At 37.7% G+C, this 22,167-nt stretch overlaps 1 protein-coding gene and 2 long non-coding RNA genes across 5 annotated transcripts in view; 1 reads left to right on the forward strand and 2 right to left on the reverse strand.

Moving 5' to 3' along the window:
* The window catches only part of LOC133532138 (uncharacterized), a 245,128-nt gene that overhangs the window by 205,842 nt on the left and 17,119 nt on the right, over positions 1 to 22,167 (forward strand). The gene's annotated exons all lie outside the window — the stretch shown is intronic.
* LOC133531921 (pancreas/duodenum homeobox protein 1) overlaps positions 1 to 22,167 on the reverse strand; it is a 52,360-nt gene that overhangs the window by 17,018 nt on the left and 13,175 nt on the right. For all 3 annotated transcript variants that reach the window (XM_061870349.1, XM_061870347.1, XM_061870348.1), the window contains 2 exons: positions 20,424 to 20,614; positions 19,084 to 19,272 (listed from right to left, as the gene is read on the reverse strand). In XM_061870349.1, coding sequence (XP_061726333.1) covers positions 19,084 to 19,272; positions 20,424 to 20,614 — 380 coding nt within the window. The remainder of the gene's footprint in view (positions 1 to 19,083; positions 19,273 to 20,423; positions 20,615 to 22,167) is intronic.
* Positions 15,795 to 18,045, reverse strand: LOC133532154 (uncharacterized). Its single transcript, XR_009801653.1, has 2 exons — positions 16,200 to 18,045; positions 15,795 to 15,956 (listed from the first exon to the last, which is right to left on the reverse strand). It is a non-coding gene; the product is annotated as an uncharacterized LOC133532154 (long non-coding RNA).

Here is a 22,167-nt window from a genome sequence, read left to right on the forward strand (position 1 = left end):
AAACGTCAGCTTTGATATGCTGTCAAGAATATACCATATCAACGAGCCTAATGTAATAAATCCGGTACAATTTACTTACGGATTCTCAGCTCCAAACTTCAGGGGAACATCGCCGCATCAAACAAGAGGTGAACCGCCGTTGATGCGCTATCCCGCGACGCGAAATAAGTGCTGTAAATTGTGCAACCATGCAACTAGAGTTATGCTGCCACGTGTTGCAGTCGCTTGCGCTAAGTAGCTAGATTAATAATCGCAATAAAGGGTTGAAATTCTTTAACAATAACATTATTATTGTCTGAAATGTAAATGCTCGGGTTGTCATATTGTCTTGCTGTAAAAGAAAGCTTAAATAGTTTTCATTTTTCGTCGCAATGCACACTGTACAGTTTTATTGTAGGTAACGTTAAAAAATGTTACTCCTTAAAATGAAGTACAAGTTACAAGTCATGCCAGATATTTTGTTCACAAATATATCATAAGTCAACATATAATCTACCTGAGTTCCTTGCCACTTGTTAGCGTAGTAGCCATCATCGTTCAGATACGCATAAGCAGATGAGATTAGCTATTTAGTTATAAATAATATCATATTACTATTTCTTGATCTGTGGTAATAACTAAAATTAGTCCATCTATATTTTCAAAGTGATAAGTTTCAAATACTTAATACCTACAGGATACTCTACTGGTAATTGTCCAGACTTAGTTTTAAAGTACTTACATATAGCCTTGATATTTATGGTAGCTTTACAATGAAGAAAATTCTCCTTTATCTACCTCACTCAAAGGCTATTTACCGAGGAAAGTATTGATTGCTGTATTCAAAATTAACTTTAAAGTGTCGTAACATAAAATTAGATTATATTTTAGGGTCAGTAACGCGCATGTAATATACCTCTGCAGTAGCGGGCATTCATAGGCTACGGTGATTGTTTACCATCAGGCAGGCCGTATGCTTGTTTGTCTCCGTTGTAATTACATTGGTTGGTTGGTCTCGTTGGTAAATTCTAAATTATACAAAATGGTTTGTTTATATGGTTACAGACAGAAAATGCCCATCTAAAACTTATTTAGAGCCAACTAAAGCTTGAAAACACATTTACACTTAATGGCGTCCTGGCTTGTAAATGACATAAAAATAGTTGTACCTTGTGAATATTAAGATATATACAACTTTATCAATATGCTACAGTGAAATCAAAGAAAGTTGTATACTTTTTTAATATTAACGAAATGAAATACCAAGAGCAATTTCACTCCTTAATTGTATTATGCTATACATACATTTTACATTTGTACTATGTGGATACATAAATAATTATTTAAATTGGATATAAATTAATAACTTCTAGGTGGTACGTTGTTCTCTTTAGTCAAAATCAATAATATCAGTATGTTCGTAACATACTGATTTGATATCGATATTTTATTTTATTTTCGCATTCAGGATTTGAATTTAAATACAAAGCTCTGAACATCTGCTAGTAAATTATATTTGTTGTCTTGGATTTGGATACGAAGTATAATTAATAATCAAACGAACTTACCTGTGAAGTTTGATTACAATTATGCGAGTATCCAAATCCAAGACAACAAAGACCCGCCCCCCATCCCCAAAAATGAAAATAAAATAGTCTCTGTTAATAACACAAAAATAACTCTGAAATAATGAGTACTGGAGGAGCGATGTCGAAGCAGGAACGCAGCGTAGCGAGTGAGAGGGACAGCGCGAACTTGTTTTTTAAATACTATAATCTCTAAAATGTGTGACTTGGACTGCACGATAACGTGTACTGCTGCTAGTAAATTATATTTGTTGTCTTGGATTTGGATACTCGCATAATTGTAATCAAACTTCACAGGTAAGTTCGTTTGATTATTAATTATATCGACGACCGGTTTGGCCTAGTGGGTAGTGACCCTGTCTACGAAGCTGATGGTCCCGGGTTCAAATCCTGGTAAGGGCATTTATTCGTGTGATGAGCATGGATATTTGTTCCTGAGTCATGGGTGTTTTCTATGTATTTAAGTATTTATAAATATTTATATATTATATATATCGTTGTCTAAGTACCCTCAACACAAGCCTTATTGAGCTTACTGTGGGACTTAGTCAATTTGTGTAATAATGTCCAATAATATTTATTCATTTATTTATTTATATCGAAATTAAACGTGTTTTCCATTGCATTCAAATCTTCCGTTAATTTTGGGGCATCGTTTAGAGAGTTTAAAGTAAATTTGTGAAAAAAGAATTTAGAATTTCAACCACACTGACTTTAAAAATAACACCATATTCACCCAAAACTGTCACCATCCGTCTACAGAACCCTAAACTAAATCCGCCAACCACATATTTATGGCAAGTGTCATCGCAAATGGGGTAAGATTACCCCGGCGGGGTGTTTACCCCATCACGAGGGTGATAAAAGTAAAGCGCGACATGTTTTACAACTGGTACGATTTAGGGGTGACTGATGCTTTGGATAAGTGGTGGGTATGAATTATTCTTTTTTTATTACCTATTATTTTTTTTAATGTGATGGAAATAATTTGAAATGATCAAGCGTTTACGGAAATCCATATTAACGGCCCGATTCGAAGAATCATTAAGACATGCTTAAGATCTTGGAAAGATCTTTAAAAGATCGATAACTAAACGACATGTCAAAATTGACGTTTATTTCGATTAAGCTGTGATCCCATTAAGATCTATCTACGATATTTCTAACGTCGAAGTGACATTGGTTGCCCGAATCGAGCTGCTTCTGTCAATTATACGACATACAAACGATATCTAAATGAGCACTTATCTAAACCAGAACTTATCGTTATCGTATCTCATTCTTCGAATCGGGCCGTATGGCCGCAATTCTATAGACCACACAAGATATCCATATACAAAATACAAAACGACAGTCAGTTAAAATATTTACATATAAATTAATTTAATATATTTAAGGTAAAAAGTAGAAGATTTTTTTTGCCGCAGTCATTGGTTAGAGTCCGTAGGTAAGCTAACTCTGTGCTGTGTTTAGCACAGTGTGGAAGTGTTATTTCAAACGTCATAATTACATAGAAGCAGGTAGCTTAAACGGACTCTGACTATACGTATAATTTAAAAAATATCTTCATATTATCCGAGCGTAAATAAAATATTTAGAACAATAATAGACCTTTCTAATCGACGATACTTTATTTAAATAACAGTTTTAATCTCATCCATAATTTCAGCAATAAAATTAACAACAAAATTAAACAACACAAATTGAACCTGTCACCCCTCACTAAGTGTACCAACAAATTAGCTCACTATAAACAACAATAAATAACTTTCACTGCATCCCTAATTTAAACATTAAATTAATTATACTAATAAATATTAAATAAATGCACCCCCTTAAATATCACTTAGAACGCACATTGAATTTTCAACCTAAAAACTATTAGCGCAGAATTCAATTCAGCTTAATGCCTCATTTGCAAAATTGAATCAACCTTCAACGCGCTCCAAATAAACATGAACTTTATTTCATATGCAATAAAGTCTAATCTAGTTTGTAATAGTTTGAGTTAAGTGACATTTGTGCAGTATGTTGTAGTTAAGAATAGGGTGCAATTTTATGGGTGTTTGGGCAATTAGGGCCACTTCGCTAAGTGACGCCATATGGGCAGGTGGCGAAGTTAGGATCAATTTGGATGGTGATTATCGTTAGCAAATTGATTGAGAATATTTATTAATTGATCGTGAAGTAATAAAATAATTTTGATTGATGCTAAATAGCATTTTCTTTTAGTTACTAAAATTTTGCGACGTTATGAAAGTAAAGCTTATCTTTCTTCTTCTTCCTCGCGTTGTTCCGGGATTTTGCCACGGCTCATAGGAGCCTGGGGTCCGCTTGACAACTAATCCCAAGATTTGGCGTAGGCACTAGTTTTTACGAAAGCGACTGCCATCTGCCCTTCCAACCCAGAGGGTAAACTAGGCCTTGTTGGGATTAGTCCGGCTTCCTCACGATGTTTTCCTTCACCGAAAAGCGACTGGTACGAGCCGGGGTTTGAACCCGCGACCTCCGGATTGCAAGTCGCACGCTCTTACCGCTAGGCCACCAGCTAGCAGCGCAGCAGCACCTAGCCTGCCTAGGGTATCTTTAAATTACCTTAAAACATTTAATTAGGTACATAAAAGTTTCAGACGGTCGTGGAAGAGCGCCTAGACGGCCCTTTCCAGCTTCATTGTGATAAGTTGCACAGGGCGTCTAACTGATTCATTAGTTTTATGTTATTAGTTGTATATATATTTTTTTTTATTATGCGTTTAAAATTTTGGGTCCAGTCCCCGCGAAGTGTACGGGCGGCTGGATCCGTAAGGTCTGTGGTATGTTTTATATCTCTAGTTGTATGTTTTTTGTTTTTCTTTTAGTTGTATGTTATACCAGGGTCGGCATCGCGCATGTAATGCCTCTGGTGTTGCAGGCGTCCATAGGCTACGGTGACTGCTTACCATCAGGCGGGCCGTATGCTTGTTTGCCACCGTCGTGGTATATAAAAAAAAAACGTTTTAGTTTCTAATTTTATATGTGCAAATTATTGATTGTAATTTTAATGTATTTTTTTCTAATTTTGTTAAAACTATTAATGAATTAATGATTGTGTAATTATGGATTGCATGTATCTGAAATAAAATAATTTATTTATTTATTATAATAATTAACAAATAAACAAATGTTTGGTCAAATAAAACGGTCTACTTTTAGGTTCCATGGTCTCCTAATGTCTGTCTGTTTAATTGACCGAAAGTCAATTTGTACAGGGTGATTCATGAGACGTGAGCAGGACTAAGCCTACACAATCAGTAAATGTTAATGAACCGTTCATCATCATATTTAAGTAAAACAATCTCGCTTTTTTCTGTTATTTAACTTTTTGGGAAGGACAAATTTGATAATCTACAATCATGGACACCCTACAACACTTAAGTAAAGAAAGATAAAACCTCTTTAACCGTTATGACAGCAGTTTGATTATGAAGAAAACAAAATGTCACACTGAGTGAGATACGATTTTTCAAAAGTAACCAGACTCCGATGACATTCAATTTGTCACTTGTTATGGATAAAACAAAAAGGGTGACCATACATGGCGTAAATAAATTATAACATTATTTTGAACAGTAAAAAATAAAAGAACGTTAATCTCACAAATACTGGTACGAAACAGTTGCTTATAACTTACTGAATGCTCAAGCTTGATCATGCTCATGTCTCCTGAATCACCCTGTATATTTATTCCAAAATTCCGTACATAAGCGCTTTTTTCAAATCATAATGCAAAATTGTTGCCGTTGAATTCTGGGTCCATGGGGTCCTAGCGCGCACAAGTTTTTTTGCAGACATCGTGAGAAGTAAAAAAAAAAACCGGGCAAGTGCGAGTCGGACTCGCGCACGAAGGGTTCCGTACCATTATTTATAAAAACGGCAATAAAATATGTTTGTTGTATGGGAGCCCCCCTTAAATATTTATTTTATTCTGTTTTTAGTATTTGTTATTATAGCGACTACAGAAATACATCATCTGTGAAAATTTCAACTATCTAGCTATCACGGTTCATGAGATACAGCCTGGTGACAGACGGACGGACGGACAGCGAAGTCTCAGTAATAGGGTCCCGTTTAACCCTTTGGGTACGGAACCCTAAAAAACCTAAAAATTACTATACTACTACTTATCTGTCTGGTTTTGTACTAAAATGACAGTTGGATTGGACTGATTGTGCAGTAGAAAAATAAAACTGTTATTTTAGTTGCTGGTACACATCATCATTATCCTTGCCTTATCCCATTTACTTGGGGTCGGCACATATAACACTCTGGCGCCACTTTTGGCGGTCTTTTGTCATATCCGGCGTCAAGCCTTGTGTCAGTAGGTCTTTTTTGATGGTCGAAGCCCAGTTTGTCAGCGGTCGGCCTCTTCCCCTTGTGACCCCAGCACCTTCGGTGGTTACACTCCTTGTAATATGGTCATCGCAACGGCGTTGAACATGGCCAAACCATCGCAATCTGCTTTCTGCTTGCTGGTACACAAAAAGTGTAAAAACATATCTTTAGTGAACAGAATATAACTGTCAATTGAAAAGCAAAGATCACTAAAAAAAGTGGCTGTGACATAATCGGACAGACAGACGGACATGACGAATCTATAAGGGTTCCGTTTTTTGCCATTTGGCTGCGGAACCCTAAAAAGGCAGTGTCTTACCACACGCATGCGCGTAAAGCCACGCCCACTTCACTTCACAATAACGTCTTATGTGTATACAAAAACTATGGCGCTTAATACCTTTTTAACGATAACTTAAGTAATAATGTTTTATGTTTGTATGGAATTGGTGGCGTTTATGATGTTTTTCCGTAAGTGTTTTGTTAGTAAAAAGTTTGGAACATTTGTTACCTACAGGGAAATTGTTGTTTTGATTAATTTCTAGCGTGTACAGTTGAGTAAGAAAATAGGTTGCAGAGGTGGCACAAAAATACGGTGATAATTTTTTTTTAATAACACGACGGTGGCATACAAGCATATGATCCGCCTGATGTTAAGCAGTCACCGTAGCTTATGGACGCCTGCAACTCCAGAGGTGTTACATGCGCGTTGCCGACCGCTTAAAAATATGTACACTCCTCTTTTGAAGAACCTCATACTGTAGAACCTCGGTATACGATACAAGTGCGAAAAATAGAAAATTGAACACAGATGCGGTAAATTAAAACACGACCGAGTGTTTTGAATCGACACGAGTTGCGAATTACCTATTCGCACATGTATCGTACAAAGTTTTACAGTACATATGGCCCTTTAAATTTTCGACATAGTTACATAATGTGCTAGTGAATTACGATACAAGTGTGAAAGGTAGGAAATTCGCAACGAGTGGCGATAAAAAACACGACCGAAGGGAGAAAGATATTCTTCTTTCTTTATCTTTATACAAAATGGGGATTCGTTTAAGAGCATATTCGGAACCGTGTTTTTATTAGGAACAAGTAGAAGATTTTTTGTAACAACAATTTTTTTTTCTATGGTACTGTTCATACAAATCGGCCAACCCTCTATACAAAAGCTAAAAATGTTTTCATCATCATCATCATCATCATATCAGCCTTTTATCGCCCACTGCTGAGCATAGGCCTCTCTTCCAGTACGCCAGTTTTTTTGTGTAAAAATGTTTTACGTCACAAAAATGTTTCTTGTGTTTGTTGTTGTACGACCGGTTTGGCCTAGTGCAGGGGTTCCCAATCTTTTTCAACATGCGGCGCAGTTACAAGTTTAGTATTTTGCAACGGCGCCCTTGTAAATTTAAAATCACGGTCGAAAAAGAGTGACACGACGCTATATTATTTGCCGATGCGAGCGCTCAAATAGGTACCCGCGAATATTTGTGGTTTCGGATAATGATAGAACTCACGGCGCCCCTCTTTACTTTCTACGGCGCACCAGGGCGCCGCGGCGCACACTTTGGGAACCCCTGGCCTAGTGGGTAGTGACCCTGCCTACGAAGCTGATGGTCCCGGGTTCAAATCCTGGTAAGGGCATTTATTCGTGTGATGAGCATGGATATTTGTTCCTGAGTCATGGGTGTTTTCTATGTATTTAAGTATTTATAAATATTTATATATTATATATATCGTTGTCTAAGTACCCTCAACACAAGCCTTATTGAGCTTACTGTGGGACTTAGTCAATTTGTGTAATAATGTCCTATAATAGTTATTATTTATTATTTATTCTACTTTCTCCTAATCAAAAAACGATATAGAATATGCCCCTAAACAGATCCCCCCTATTTTTGTTACATCTTGTACTTACAAGATTGTCTAGGAATATATTATTTCATCTAGCAACATTATACTTCAAATTTAGGTTCCTTCATTCACCGGATATCCACCATTCAAAACTGCATTCAGTCATTTTCCATATTGTAGTATTATTGTAGTAAGTTGTGTTATACAACAATAAACTTAAATACTAACCGACGCATGATCATCCATCGCCTCACATAACCTCTTACATTCGTCACACCAACTATTCCAACTACTGGCAAAAACATCACAGTCAGGTGCTGATTTGAGAAGTGCGTTTAGGTATTGTAAGGCGCGAACGAAATAAGGTGAGTTCCTGGGCTATAATCGCGAAAATCGAAGTTCTTCAATTGCGGGCATTTTTCTTTGTCACTCTACTTACGTCTTGGCGAGAGTAAAAGAGAAAGATCCCCGCAATTTGCGAATTTCGGTTTTCGCTGGCCCCCTGTACGCCACAGTGCGCGCTTTAGGAACTGCCAGTAAGTCACGCTTACGTGGCCTAAAATTCGTCTTTGAATGTCCTCACAGAAGCAGGTTTCTTCGAACGTTCTAGACGACTATATGAACGTTTCGTGAAAGTAACGCAACCTCTAATTAGTTATTCGGCTCGACGGCTCCACCAATTAGACGGATTCTTGCTGAAAACGGTCCCTTTTTGCCTTTACTGCGCTAGGGGTGGACTAATACGTATATCGAATATATCGATAAGGGCCAATTGCACCAAAAAATAAAAATTTGCGTATTTAAAAATTTGGCGCCCCGGACCAATTAGATTCGCCGCCCCATTAAGTGATCAATAATCACTATGTTTTAATTTTACTAATAATAGCAAATGTTTTAATTTTAATAATTATTTTAAGCTTAGCTTAAGTTATCTGAATATTATGTACCTACATTAAGAAAGAGCGGGTTCTCCTGATACGGGTATAAATACTTACAAGGAGGACTCAGATCCAATTGTTTTCATATTGAAATAAAAAAAGCAAATAAAAACGCGAGCGTAGCGGGCGCGAAAATTTTTCTATAGAAATAACGTAATTTGATAGCTACTTGTTCGTCGCTCTCAATAGTTAGTACAAACCCAGTCGCCGTGGCCTAAACCGGCCAGGACAGGATGATGACCCATAGTACAAGCTTTGCTTAGTTTGCCGCCCTTTGCAATCTGCCGCCCCGGGCCATGGCCCCCTTGGCCCTATGGTAAATACGCCCTTGGCACCAACCATAGTTACCAGACTGATCAACGTCACGCACGTTCCCATACAATAACATTTAGCGAACGCTTTAAGAGATACCACGTACTCAGTTAAATTATTTTATTTTGTTATACAATAAAACAATTAGTAAAAACTAAAACTGTAAACGGCTCATGGGAGCCTGGGGTCCGCTTGACAACTAATCCCAAGATTTGGCGTAGGCACTAGTTTTTACGAATTCAAAACTGTTACTAACAAATTATATTTTGCATCGATATTTATATCGATACGTCGGTGTCTCGTCCCTACGGCGAGTCCCTTTGTTTGTGCGAACAAATTGGCTGCCGGTAATTGGCTTAAGGCCCCGCGGGTGCGGCGCTACTGCCAGCGGGGAATGATTATGCTGGGGTATCTCCGGCGGTAAGGATGTTCATTTGATTAGGTTTAAAGGATAACTTGGACACGAATATGTCCTTAACCTACGTCCAAAAGAGAGGTATGGGCATTGTGAATGTCATCTCGCTTTGTGTGGTAGGGCACAGCACAGTGGATGTCATTCCAGATCTAGAGCAGAGCCCAACAGGGGAAGTACCTTACAGAACACACTAGACCCTTCTCATAGTGTTGTGTTTCTGCCGGTGAGTAAGCTTGCTAGAGCTCAACGAGGGTGCGGAGTGACAGGGTCGGCAACGCGCATGTAACTCCTCTGGAGTTACACAGTACATAGGCTACGGAGACTGCTTACTGCTTGTTTGCCACCGACGTAGTATAAAAAACTAACATTAAAGCATGACTCACGTCAGGCCGAGGTATCCGACACTTCGATTTCTATAGAAAGCAAAACGTAATCACCTGTCATAGAAAATGAAGTGTGGGTTGCCTCGCCCCGGACCCAGGCAGTTCTAGCGTGAGTGTTAGGGTCCTACTGGACGTAAAAAATGCGGACTGTATAAAGATAGGCTGGTTTATTCCGCCTTAATTACAGATAAATCCCGGCCAAACAATTATAATGAACTAATACGGTATTCGTCCGTTGCCGGTGGAGTATGTGAAGCCGAGTGTGAGCCCCGCGGCGCTCGCGGCTTGCCGCGATGACGTCGCGCTCTGTCCGCCGCCCGCGCGTCTCCTCCCGTGCGTATGTCCTCAAAACAGTGAGGTGAGTCATTCTTAAAACGGTCCCGTTCCGACCAGAGCTGAGTACTCACCGAGATGACCCCAAGTTTTCCGCATTGTCACCGAGTCCCCAACAAGGCGTTCCGAGACCGAGCCGAAAACATAGAACCGCATTTAATTTCTAATTCTGAAACTCCTAAAATCGGTTCGAAGAATATTAAAAGAAAAACCACAACGGATTTAATTTACTGGAATATTTTGTAAATTTTGTTTTCATTAAGATTCATTGATAACTAAAGCAGAAACGCCTCACATATAGATTATCGTACATTGAACCGCCTGTCTTTTCTTTTGCACGCTTATAATTATATTGCTGTCCCGCCCATCACTGTGCGTAAGTGACGGCAATATAATTATGCGTGTGCAATAGAGAGGGCAACAGGCGGTTCAATGTACGAAAATCAATATATGAAAAGAGTATTTTCTTTAGATATAATTGAAATTAATTAGTAGAAGTTAACAGTACGCGTTGATGTCTTTAGTTCCTCTAGTTGAATAGTAAAGGTTATATTATTCCATGTACTTTCAGTTTGTTTAAAACTTATCATTCACATTCGGTGTCATTATGTACATATTTAATGTGGTATAATTTTCGAAGTGCCTCGACCTCTCGCACACGCGCCCCGCCTCGTCCTCTAAGCCCTCACGGTTGATTTTTAAATCAGATTTGCAGCAGACTCGGGTGGCAAGTTAATTCATAATTAGTGACTTATGTGTTATGTGTTTAGGTGACACAAACGCACAATGCAGAAATGTGTTTTAATGAACTAAAATGAGACATGATTGCAAATAAACGTAGAAATATCTGGGAGACCGAGCGATATTTGCTCGGAAAACATATGAAAACTCAAAGATGCGCGTTTTCTCAAAGATACCACGCTAGATCGATTTTCGCCCTCGAAAACCCATATAGCAAACATCCAAATAGATAGGGCCGTTTCCGAAAAACGTCTATACATACATAAGATATCGTTGAAAGGTAGGTATAAGATTTAAAATTACTTCTGACGTTTCGGACACATCGGTTTATTTTATTTTATTTTACACTACGTCGGTGGCAAACAAGCATACGGCCCGCCTGATGGCAAGCAGTCTCCGTAGCCTATGTACGCCTGCAACTCCAGAGGAGTTACATGCGCGTTGCCGACCCTAACACTCCGCACCCTCGTTGGGCTATGGCAACCTTACTCACCGGCAGGAACACCACACTTGTCATCAATCCACCATGGGGACCTTCGGGAGGCATGCCTGGGGCAGAAGCCAACAGCACAGAGGCCCTTTGAGACAAGTTTGATGTTATGTAACACACCAGCTAGAACCCATTCACGGGCACAAATACCCGTAAATCGGTCCCAGCTGGCGTAGAAGCTATTGTAAATACTATTATTATTAATTTATTTACGCAACCAATCATTTTGAAGTTTTGGGAACTGCAAGAGGAAGAAAATAATCTATGGCGCTTGGATATTTGTTGTCATATTTGTATACTGCGCCTTTTTTGCAGCCAATTCAATTGAGCCGTTTTTGCGATTTTCGAGGCGCTGTAAGTTTCTTCAAAATAAAATAATTCAAAAAAGCGGCCAAGTGCGAGTCGGACTCGCCCATGAAGGGTTCCGTACCATTTATGACGTATTAAAAAAATTACTTACTAGATCTGGTTCAAACCAATTTTCGGTGGAAGTTTGCATGGTAATGTATATCATATATTTTTTTTAGATTTTTCATTCTGTTATTTTAGAAGTTACAGGGGGGGGACACACATTTTTTCACTTTGGAAGTGTCTCTCGCGCAAACTATTCAGTTTAGAAAAAAATGATATTAGAAACCTAAATATCATTTTTGAAGACCTATCCCTAGATAACCCACACTTATGGGTTTGATGAAAAAAAAAAATTTTTTTTAATTTTTATGAGGTATTAAAAAAAACTACTTACTAGATCTCGTTCAAACCAATTTTCGGTGGAAGTTTGCATGGGAATGTATATCATATATTTTTTTTAGATTTTTCATTCTGTTATTTTAGAAGTTACGGGGGGGGGGGGGGGACACACTTTGGAAGTGTCTCTCGTCCAAACTATTCAGTTTAGAAAAAAATGATATTAGAAACCTCAATATATTAGATACCCCACACGTATGGGTTTGAAGAAAAAAGATTTTTTGAGTTTCAGTTCTAAGTATGGGGGACCCCCAAAATTTATTGTTTTTTTTTTCTATTTTTGTGTAAACATCATAATGCGGTTCATAGAATACATCTACTTACCAAGTTTGAACAGTATAGTAGTAGTTTCGGAAAAAAGTGGCTGTGACAGAATCGGACAGACAGACGGACATGACGAATCTATAAGGGTTCCGTTTTTTGCCATTTGGCTACGGAACCCTAAAAAGCAAAACATAGCGGCGCAGATATTGTTGATATTGATTTTATTTAAAGAAATCATTGCTGAGGAAACAGTCGAGAGCGTTTGTATGGAAAAATCACAACTATTATTCCTCTTAACCCACAGCTGCTTGTGCACTAGATCAGGGTACACTCAGCGCTAAGTGGTAGCTACTTATGTGGTGTATGGTGTATGTGCCTGGCTCCTGTTAAATACTAGAATATTTAATTTTAAGTTATTAGTATTAAAATTATCATTATGTTATTAACATTCACAAATTCTCCTCTCCTTGGAATTGTAAATAATAATATTGCAGTGCCCAACAGGGTTCACAAAGACCTAGCTTATAAGTTTACCACCTGTACAACCACTTTGTGAATTTGCAATAAAATATTGAGTATTAAATATTATAGGACATTATTACACAAATTGAATAAGTCCCACAGTAAGCTCAATAAGGCTTGTATTGAGGGTACTTAGACAACGATATATATAATATATAAATATTTATAAATACTTAAATACATAGAAAACACCCATGACTCAGGAACAAATATCCATACTCATCACACGAATAAATGCCCTCACCAGGATTTGAGCCCGGGACCATCAGCTTCGTAGGCAGGGTCACTAGGCCAAACCGGTCGTCAAATTATATTGTATTGAGTAACATAATTTTTATTGTGCTAAACTAAGTTAAAACAAACAGTGTCTGAACCAATATCTGAAATAAATGTTTATTTTATTTAACGTTGGCTTTGACTTTGGCTGGAATCGTTTCTTTAAATTATCAACAATATTCCGCCGTCAAAAAATGTCAACGTTTAGGCCATTTTGTATCGGTCTATCCATCCGTTCTACCAAACCATTTAACTCAGTAAAGGATTACTTTCCAACCAGTCATTCTATTATTACAATTATACAAATAAGCCAAATTGTGACAGATGGCTATAATGCCATCGTTTATGGCCTAATCTTTTAGACCGCGGGAGGGAGACACTGATAATAATATTCACGTTTACTAATATTTCTATAGTTAGCGTGGCTATTATTTTTTGACTTCAAGTTCGATTTATTTACAATAACAATATACATAATGGATATATACAGGGGCTAACTATAACTAGCTTAAATCTAAAATAGGCCCTTGAGGCATTGTGACAAGGATGCTGGCGGCATTTCCTCGTTGTATCGCAATGCTGACACATTGTCCGAGGAAGTTCGATTTTAGTTTACGGCCAAAAGTTATGTGGAACACCACTAACATAAAATAAAATACTATTCCCTATCCTTCATATCCAAAAACCGTATTACGATATATTGAACCTCATAAACACGAAGTAAATTTAGATCCCCTTCCCCCGGCACGATTATATCCAGTACAATTTTAACCCCGATAACTCTAAAAATTAAGTACCGTCAACCGGGGTGAATAGGGATGGATGGGGTGAATAGGGACAAAACAAAAAATGAGATTTACCTGCCAATCTCTTAATGTCTACACTCTACCCACACAAACTCTATCATCAGACGATTGAAAATAATTGTAGATTTTATATGATACAATTTGTGTGGGAAGATATTAAGAAATAGTCAGGAAAATCTCATGTTAAATTGCGTCCCTATTCACTCCAGCCGTCCCTATTCACCCCGTTTTACGGTATCTAAATTTTATAATAGAAATATTCTATTGTTAAATTATAGAAACGGGACATAATCGGGTATTATGTTTTAAATTTACCTCCGACGTTTCGAGGACGTTGTCCCCGTGGTCTCGGAGAAGACTGGCTAAAGTTGACATCGACATCTTCTAGATTCTAAATAAATAAGTATCTAACTGTTATATAACATTCAAATACCTTTTAATCGTGTAATTTTAATGACCACTTTATTTAGAGCCCCTCCTCACCCTTTGGTTTAAACTTAAAGTAACAGTATTTTTATTGCCACGATTATATTTAACCATCCTCAATTTGCTTTGCCAAATGGTACATGGTACGGCAGCGGACTTTTTATTAACCACTATTTATAGTTTAGAGTTTTAACTCTAAACGCTGAAGAGACCAAGTGCAAAAAGACCTTAGCGAACTCGGCGCCGTCTACTGGACAGAAACGGCTTTGGACAGAGAAGCATGGCGGTCTTTGTCGGAGACCAAGATCCACTTTGGGTCACTGCGCCACAGCAGTAAGTAAGTACTTATAAAAGTAGGCTAGCGAGAGACAGATGAAGACAATGAATGAATGAATATAAAAAAATGGATACATTAAATGACAGGAAGAGACACATTGGTCTCTCATTGCAGACCACGCGATAAGCTTCATACATATAAATGTAAAAAAAATAGTTACTTCGTTGAGAAATTATCACAGCGGACTCACAATGGTTATAATTCTTTATGCCGATTTCTACCATTTTGAGTATATTCCCAAAAAAAAAACGGTGCGCCAGAAAGATACAACTCCAGGATCACAATTGATTAATTAGACGCAAACAACTTTCTTATCGCTAAAGAGCGATCTCTTTCTAACAATTGGGTAGCGGAAAGTTTGCGTTGCAAAACTTTTATGAGTAAGTATATCGAGATACAATCTTATTTGTTAAAAAAGTGTAAAATCATATCTTAAAACGATAGTTTACCTACTTTGATCGACTTTTATTGCAACACGTACAGTCTATCAAAGATAAAACACAAGTACATGGAGTGACACATAATAATAGTAAATAAGGAGATTAATCATACATCTGTGTCAGCTTCCATATCTCTAGGATAAGATAATTTATCTTAAAAATGGGGCATTTGAAGAGATTACGAGTCGTTTACCTAGATTACTGTCGTTTTTTTCTATTTGTTGGATAAAATAGTACAATATCAATATTTTTCTTATAATCGTATATTAGCAATGGTCAAACACTGGCAATAATGACGAAGAATGATCGTGCTGGCTTCCTATTTCTATATTATAATATTTAAGGTATATTTGGACATCTATTTAGTATTTTGTGGCCAATACCTAACAGTATCATGTATCATTGTCTCGTGGTAGGCTGGTAGGTACTGTCTTCAATGGTTATTTATGTATACCTGATAATTGTAATTTTAGTGTTTAAGATAATAATACGTCCTTTTGAGTGTGACGCAGGATACTGTTTTTTGTGTAGCTAAAAAATTCGAATAGTTACCAACTTACAAAAAAAAAATACAAAATTCTTTATTTCATGAAATACAGTTGATATAATTTAGGGGATGGTGTCTCCCGGTAAGCAATATTGCCTGTGTTGGGAGGCACCGCTCTTCCGTGATTATTAATAACTAATACTAAGATCTGTACTATTTACAAAATTTACTACCTATAAGTACCTATATGTATATATATTTATTTATTTATATATGTATGTGTGTATTATGTTTGTATGTATATGTTATTTTATGTATTTTAGCTTGATTTGTTTTGTTATTGTAATTGTAGCACCGCTCTCAATCTCTCTGCTTAGCCTTAAGGTTGACTGGTAGAGAATGCCTCGTGGCATTAAGTCCGCCTTTTGTACTATAAGATTGTTTTCTTTTGTGCAATAAAGATTAAATAAATAAATAAATAAATACTATTTACAATTTACAAACAAAATATACTTCTAACAAGCAATACATTAATTATGAACGATACAAGAACGACATAAACTATAATAAAATAAATTAATTTAATTTCATTTAATTTTCATTGAACTTCTAAATTGAAAGCTTCTAGCAACCTCCTCAATTTATTATCTGACGAGAGGGACGTCACTATACGTGAGAAACGATATAATATATCTCTTATCGTGTAATACTTACTAAATTCAGTAAGGTGTAGTGTAACAAGCTCTTGAGTCCAATCGGAACTAAAATTGACTTAATAGTACATTACGATACAAGTGCGAAAAATAGGAAATTCGAAACGAGTGGCGATAAATTAAAACACGACCGAAGGGAGTGTTTTAAATCGACACGAGTTGCGAATCACCTATTCGCACATGTATCGTACAACGTTTTACAGTACATATGGCCCTTAAAATGTTCGACACAGTAACGTAATATGCTAGTTTTCGCACTAGTGCTATAAAGTAGCACCATATGTACTGTAAAATTTATTTTTGCTCATCGAGGGGACGATTGATAAGCAACATGACTATTGACTATTTGGTACTTGACACATGTTGATTATTATAACAAAGTTTAGCTAGATGGATAGAAAATGAGCCATCCAATATAAAAAAAGTAAAATTTAAAAAGACATTGAGATTATAAAAAATACAAGGCTACAAAGTCGCAAAAAAAAATATTTTTGTTAACTTACTAAAATAAAAAATAAAATGGTACCATTCGATTCTTTATATTTTATTGAAAAATAAATAGTATAATATTTTATTGAAAAATAAATAGTAATTTAGGACAGACTTACGTAATGTGACGTCACATTACAATATCATTTTGTTAGAGGCGTTTCAATCGTCGAGTGCGCTTTAACTCTCATTTCTGATCTTTGTGTTGCCTAAATGCCATGAGTCCCATATAGACATTTGATCCTCAGGAAAATCAAGATCGTTTGACATTATTTACAAAACTGTCAAGTAAGTAGCCAATTACACTATTTAGTGAATCTTTAAAAAAAAGTCCATTTCCACATAATACCAGCTAACAAGTCAGGGTTGTCACACTGTGTGCACAGGGGTGCCACCTCACTAACCGAGGGGACGATTGATAAGCAACAAGGGAGTGCATGACGACTGACAATTAGGCCATTTAAGTTTTTTGGCATTAAGGGCCAGTATCAAAAAGTACGTGTAAACTAACTTTGAACCTTGAACAGAACAAAGTGAGGTAGTGTCATTATAGACGTCATATTTTCATAGAACATAAATGATGACATTGCTATTGCAAATGGTTTGGTGCGATTCTATTAGAACTTTGTTTTACATAGGGACAAAGTTGTTGTTTAACCGCTCGTGCTAATATTGATATCCGAGCAAGCGAAAGATTCCAAAATTGAAACGAGCGTAGCGAGTGGTTCGTAAAAAGCATGGGGTCCTGATCGTTGCGAGGTTTCAAAGCAGGGTTAATCAAATTATGCCCCCAAGTGAAACACAGTCGTAGTATTAAAAAAAATGACCATTCCAACCGGAAGATAATATGAACAGTAAGATATCAAATAAAATCAAACCAAATCAATTTATTATTCAAAATCATCATTTAAAAGTCATTAAAAAAAATTGACCATTCCAACCCGAAGATAATATGAACAGTAAGATATCAAATAAAATCAAACCAAATCAATTTATTATTCAAAATCATCATTTAAAAGTCATTAAAAAAAATTGACCATTCCAACCCGAAGATAATATGAACAGTAAGATATCAAACAAAATCAAACTAAATCAATTCATCATTCAAAATCATCATTTAAAAGTCAACTCTACCATCACATTACTTTGCCCCACATGTGGATAAAATACAACTTTCTCATCAGTTTTTGAACAATCAAGAGAGGCTTTACCAGCTGGTGTGGTGAAAATATTTTTGACTGTCACAACCACGACGAACTGTCAAAATATCCCTAATCACGTTATCCGCACAACTGACATCCTATCCGACCACATCAACGCCGGGATAATCCAAGCTCCAACCTGTCACATATGCTGGTCCCTTTTTCAGACAAGCAAAATTAACCTTTATGTCAATACTAGAAAGACTAAAACGTTTTATGTGTTCAATGTTTGCGAGGGGACTTAGCCACATGTCACCTGTTTGGTTGTTTGCCACCTCCTCTATTATGCAGTGGCGAGGGTGAGAAATGCATTATTGAACGGATGACGTTAAATGCATACGGTATTGATACTGGCGAGAAAGGCATTGAAATGTAATGTTATTGAAACTTTTAATTAAATTAATTATTATGTTAAAAAAGATGGTATGGAATGGTGGACTGTAATTAATAAAATAACCTTCGAATATTATTTTAATAAATATATATAAATATATCTGTTTTAATAAACAAAAAATCTCATCAACGAAACAACCAATATATCAATCAATTTTTCGTGTGTAAAAATATGTAACCTGAAGTAATCAGAATGTCAATCTCTTTTTTAAGTCAATTTTGAATTTGAATTTATAATAGACAAATAAGAAAAATAAGCCTGATGCTGCAATGAGTGTGCAACATCGTGCCCCTCGTGCCGCTATGCACCAACTAACCTAAGTCCATTAATAAAGTCTTAAGTGGTAAGTCTAATTAATTTTTTAAGGGGTCGGTGAAAAAAATATAAGGAATTTAAGGTGAAGATAAAAAAAGTTGAGGAGACGGGATCGAAACATGTTGATTAAAATTACGCGAGTGACCGGTTAAACTCTTCAAGTGGCATACGTCATTTTTGAGTTGCTGGAATTTTGATTTTATTTCAATTAATCGACCGCCTACCAACGGGGTTAATATATTTAACTGGCCCCTTACCTCCAAGCTCTGGTATTCGGTGGTAGAACATGCCAGTCCTGGCCAGCCACTCGAGCTGCATGTGATGCAGGACCCTGTCTCCAGGGTGGTGGAAGGCTGAGGGCAGGGGGCCCGGCATCTGGTAGTTGAAGAGGGGGGACTGCGCCATCACGGGCGGCTGCGGGAGTAACCCGGGTTTGGGGACTATTCCTGGAAAAAGAGGTAGATTTTACTTGACACTCCTTATGTCCAGGGATTTTAGGGTGAGAGCTAGAAACTATCGTATAAGGTAATTAAACTAAAGTACTACACAAGAGGAAGTGTACAAACTAGCCATGGTGGGATCCTGAACGGCCCGGTTTCCTTCATAAGACCCTGAGCTGCCGCTGCGAGGACTGCTCTGCCCTGACTCAAAACTTACCAGATCTATAACTCTCATAGTCCTCATTGCCCCCTTCCACTCCTGGTGGTGTCGGATGGCTGTAGCTTCCAGACCGGTTCCCATCATCAGACCCTGGGCTGCCGCTGCGAGGACTGTTCTGCCCTGAGTAAAATTTACCGGCCCTATAACTCTGGTATTCTTCATTGCCACCTTCAACTCCTGGTGGGATGGGTGGGCTGTAGGACCCCGACCGATTTCCATCATCAGACCCTGGACTTAATAAATTAAACAATCCACTCACCAGGTCTATAGCTCTCGTACTTCTCATTGCCACCCATAATTCCTGGTGAGATGGGTGGGCTTTAGGAACCCGACCGGTTTTCGTCATCAGACCCTGGGCTGCCGCTGCGAGGACTGTTCTGTTCTGAGTAAAACGTACTAGCCTATAACTCTACTATTCCTCATTGCCACCTTCAACTACTGGTGAGATGGGTGGGCCGTAGGACCCCGACCGGTTGCCATCATCAGACCCTAGACTGCCGCTGCAAGTACTACTCTGTCCTGAGTAAAACTTACTTGGTCTATAGCTTTCGTATTCTTCATTGCCACCCTCAACTCCTGGCGAGATGAGTGGGCTGTAGGACCCCGACCGGTTTCTATCATCAGACCCTGGGCTTAATAAATTAAACAATCCACTCACCCGGTCTATAGCTCTCGTTTTCCCCATTGCCACCCTCAACTCCTAGTGAAATGGGTGGGCTTTAGGACCCAGACCGGTTTTCGTCATCAAACCCTGGGCTGCCGCTGCGAGGACTGTTCGGGCCTGAGTAAAACTTACCAGGCCTATAACTCTCGTATTCCTCATTGCCCCATTCAACTCGTCCTGGTGAGATGGGTGGACTGTAGGACTCCGACCGGTTTCCGTTACCAGACCCTGGGATGCCGCTGCGGGGACTACTCTGTCCTGAGTAAGCCTTACCTGGTCTATAGCTCTCATATTCCTCATTGCCACCCTCAACGCCTGGTGAGATGGGTGGGCTGTAGGACCCCGACCGGTTTCCATCATCAGATCCTGGACTGACGCTGCGGGGACTGCTCTGCCCGGAGCCGCTCTCGGGGAACTTGTTTATCGTGTTCTGTTCTATTTGAGCGTCGTAGTTGTCTTGGTACCTGAAGAAGAATTATATTACGAGGGCCGTTCCGAAAGTTTCTTGCTGATTGTATTCTACGTAATTGTAATATTATTGTTAAGAGGGAAGCACGTGACCGTCCATACAACAAGAGAAAACATTTTTCCACTTCTAAATATTTTCCATTCTCCATTATTTTTTAGTATGTTATAGACATAATGAAAGACTAGGTATATAGGTTTTCCTTTTTTTTTTCAAAAATTTCACAAAAGGGAAACCTAGAATATATTATGCAGAAGCGATCGATCAAAATGATTTGTTAAGATTTAGTTGGTGGAAACCGTTTTCTCCCGAAATGGAATTTCATAGAAAAAGTACAGTTATTATGTTACGATCGCAAAGCTATTCTTCCCTCTTAACAGTATTGTGGATGACAGTTCTGTACGTACAGTCAGTAGTAGCGGATGACACAATGCGTCAAAGATATATAACATCATCCAATACTTTTACACATAAAAGAATATCTGTACAATACACGTTCACAACTATCTTCCACATTCTGCATTCTAATCGTTTAACATAGTGTGAAACATTTTTTTGGTAATGTTATTTAAAAAAAGAATTTGAGAGCATATAGGTAACTCCTAGTAAAACTAACTAACTAAACTAAAATGTTGTAGGTAGGTACTTAATGAAGCTGTACGCTGCAGGTACGCTGACATCAAACAGCGTTGGATTGGAATACTTGTAACAGGAAACATACTTAATTTAAGTTGCATGGCATACTGCATTCGATTTGCACGTCCGACGTGCGAGCGGGATGTCGCTATAATACGCGCATTAGCGTTGTCTCGCTCAAAAATCATGGTAAAATTAAATACCGTTTTTTGTACGAATATAGGTATATATTAGTACATTACGATACAAGTGCGAAAAATAGGAAATTCGAAACGAGTGGCGATAAATTAAAACACGACCGAAGGGAGTGTTTTAAATCGACACGAGTTGCGAATTACCTATTCGCACATGTATCGTACAACGTTTTACAGTACATATGGCCCTTTAAATGTTCGACACAGTAACGTAATATGCTACTTCTCGCACTAGTGCTATAAAGTAGCCCCATATGTACTGTAAAAATATTTACATATTTAGAAAAACTTGGAGGTTTTGGGATCGTTAAACAAATTTGACATTATGTATTATGGTTATTAATAAAAATGCAGTAATAGCGAGGTGCAAACATGATTTCAACAAACCATGTTAATCGTATTTAATAAGGAGAATGCATGCGTAGTGAACCCAAACATAGATCGTGTCATTCACGACGACGCGTGCCTTGACTCGTAATGTCATGTTATTAAAGGTTAGATTTGACAAATCTACGCGTCATCGTGGATGACCGTCGAGACTATACGTCTCTGTCATACTGTATAATATATTTGACTTGGTATTGGTACATACTAGTTATGTATTCTGTAGCATTAGTTTATGAGACTGCTAGTTTAACAGTCCAGACGCGGTTTATTTATTTAGTATAAATTTTATTTTGACACTTGGAGAGACTTTACACCTCCAAATTTTATTAGTATT

The sequence above is a fragment of the Cydia pomonella genome, chromosome 26 (assembly GCF_033807575.1).
Source record: "Cydia pomonella isolate Wapato2018A chromosome 26, ilCydPomo1, whole genome shotgun sequence".
Lineage (NCBI taxonomy): Eukaryota > Metazoa > Arthropoda > Insecta > Lepidoptera > Tortricidae > Cydia > Cydia pomonella.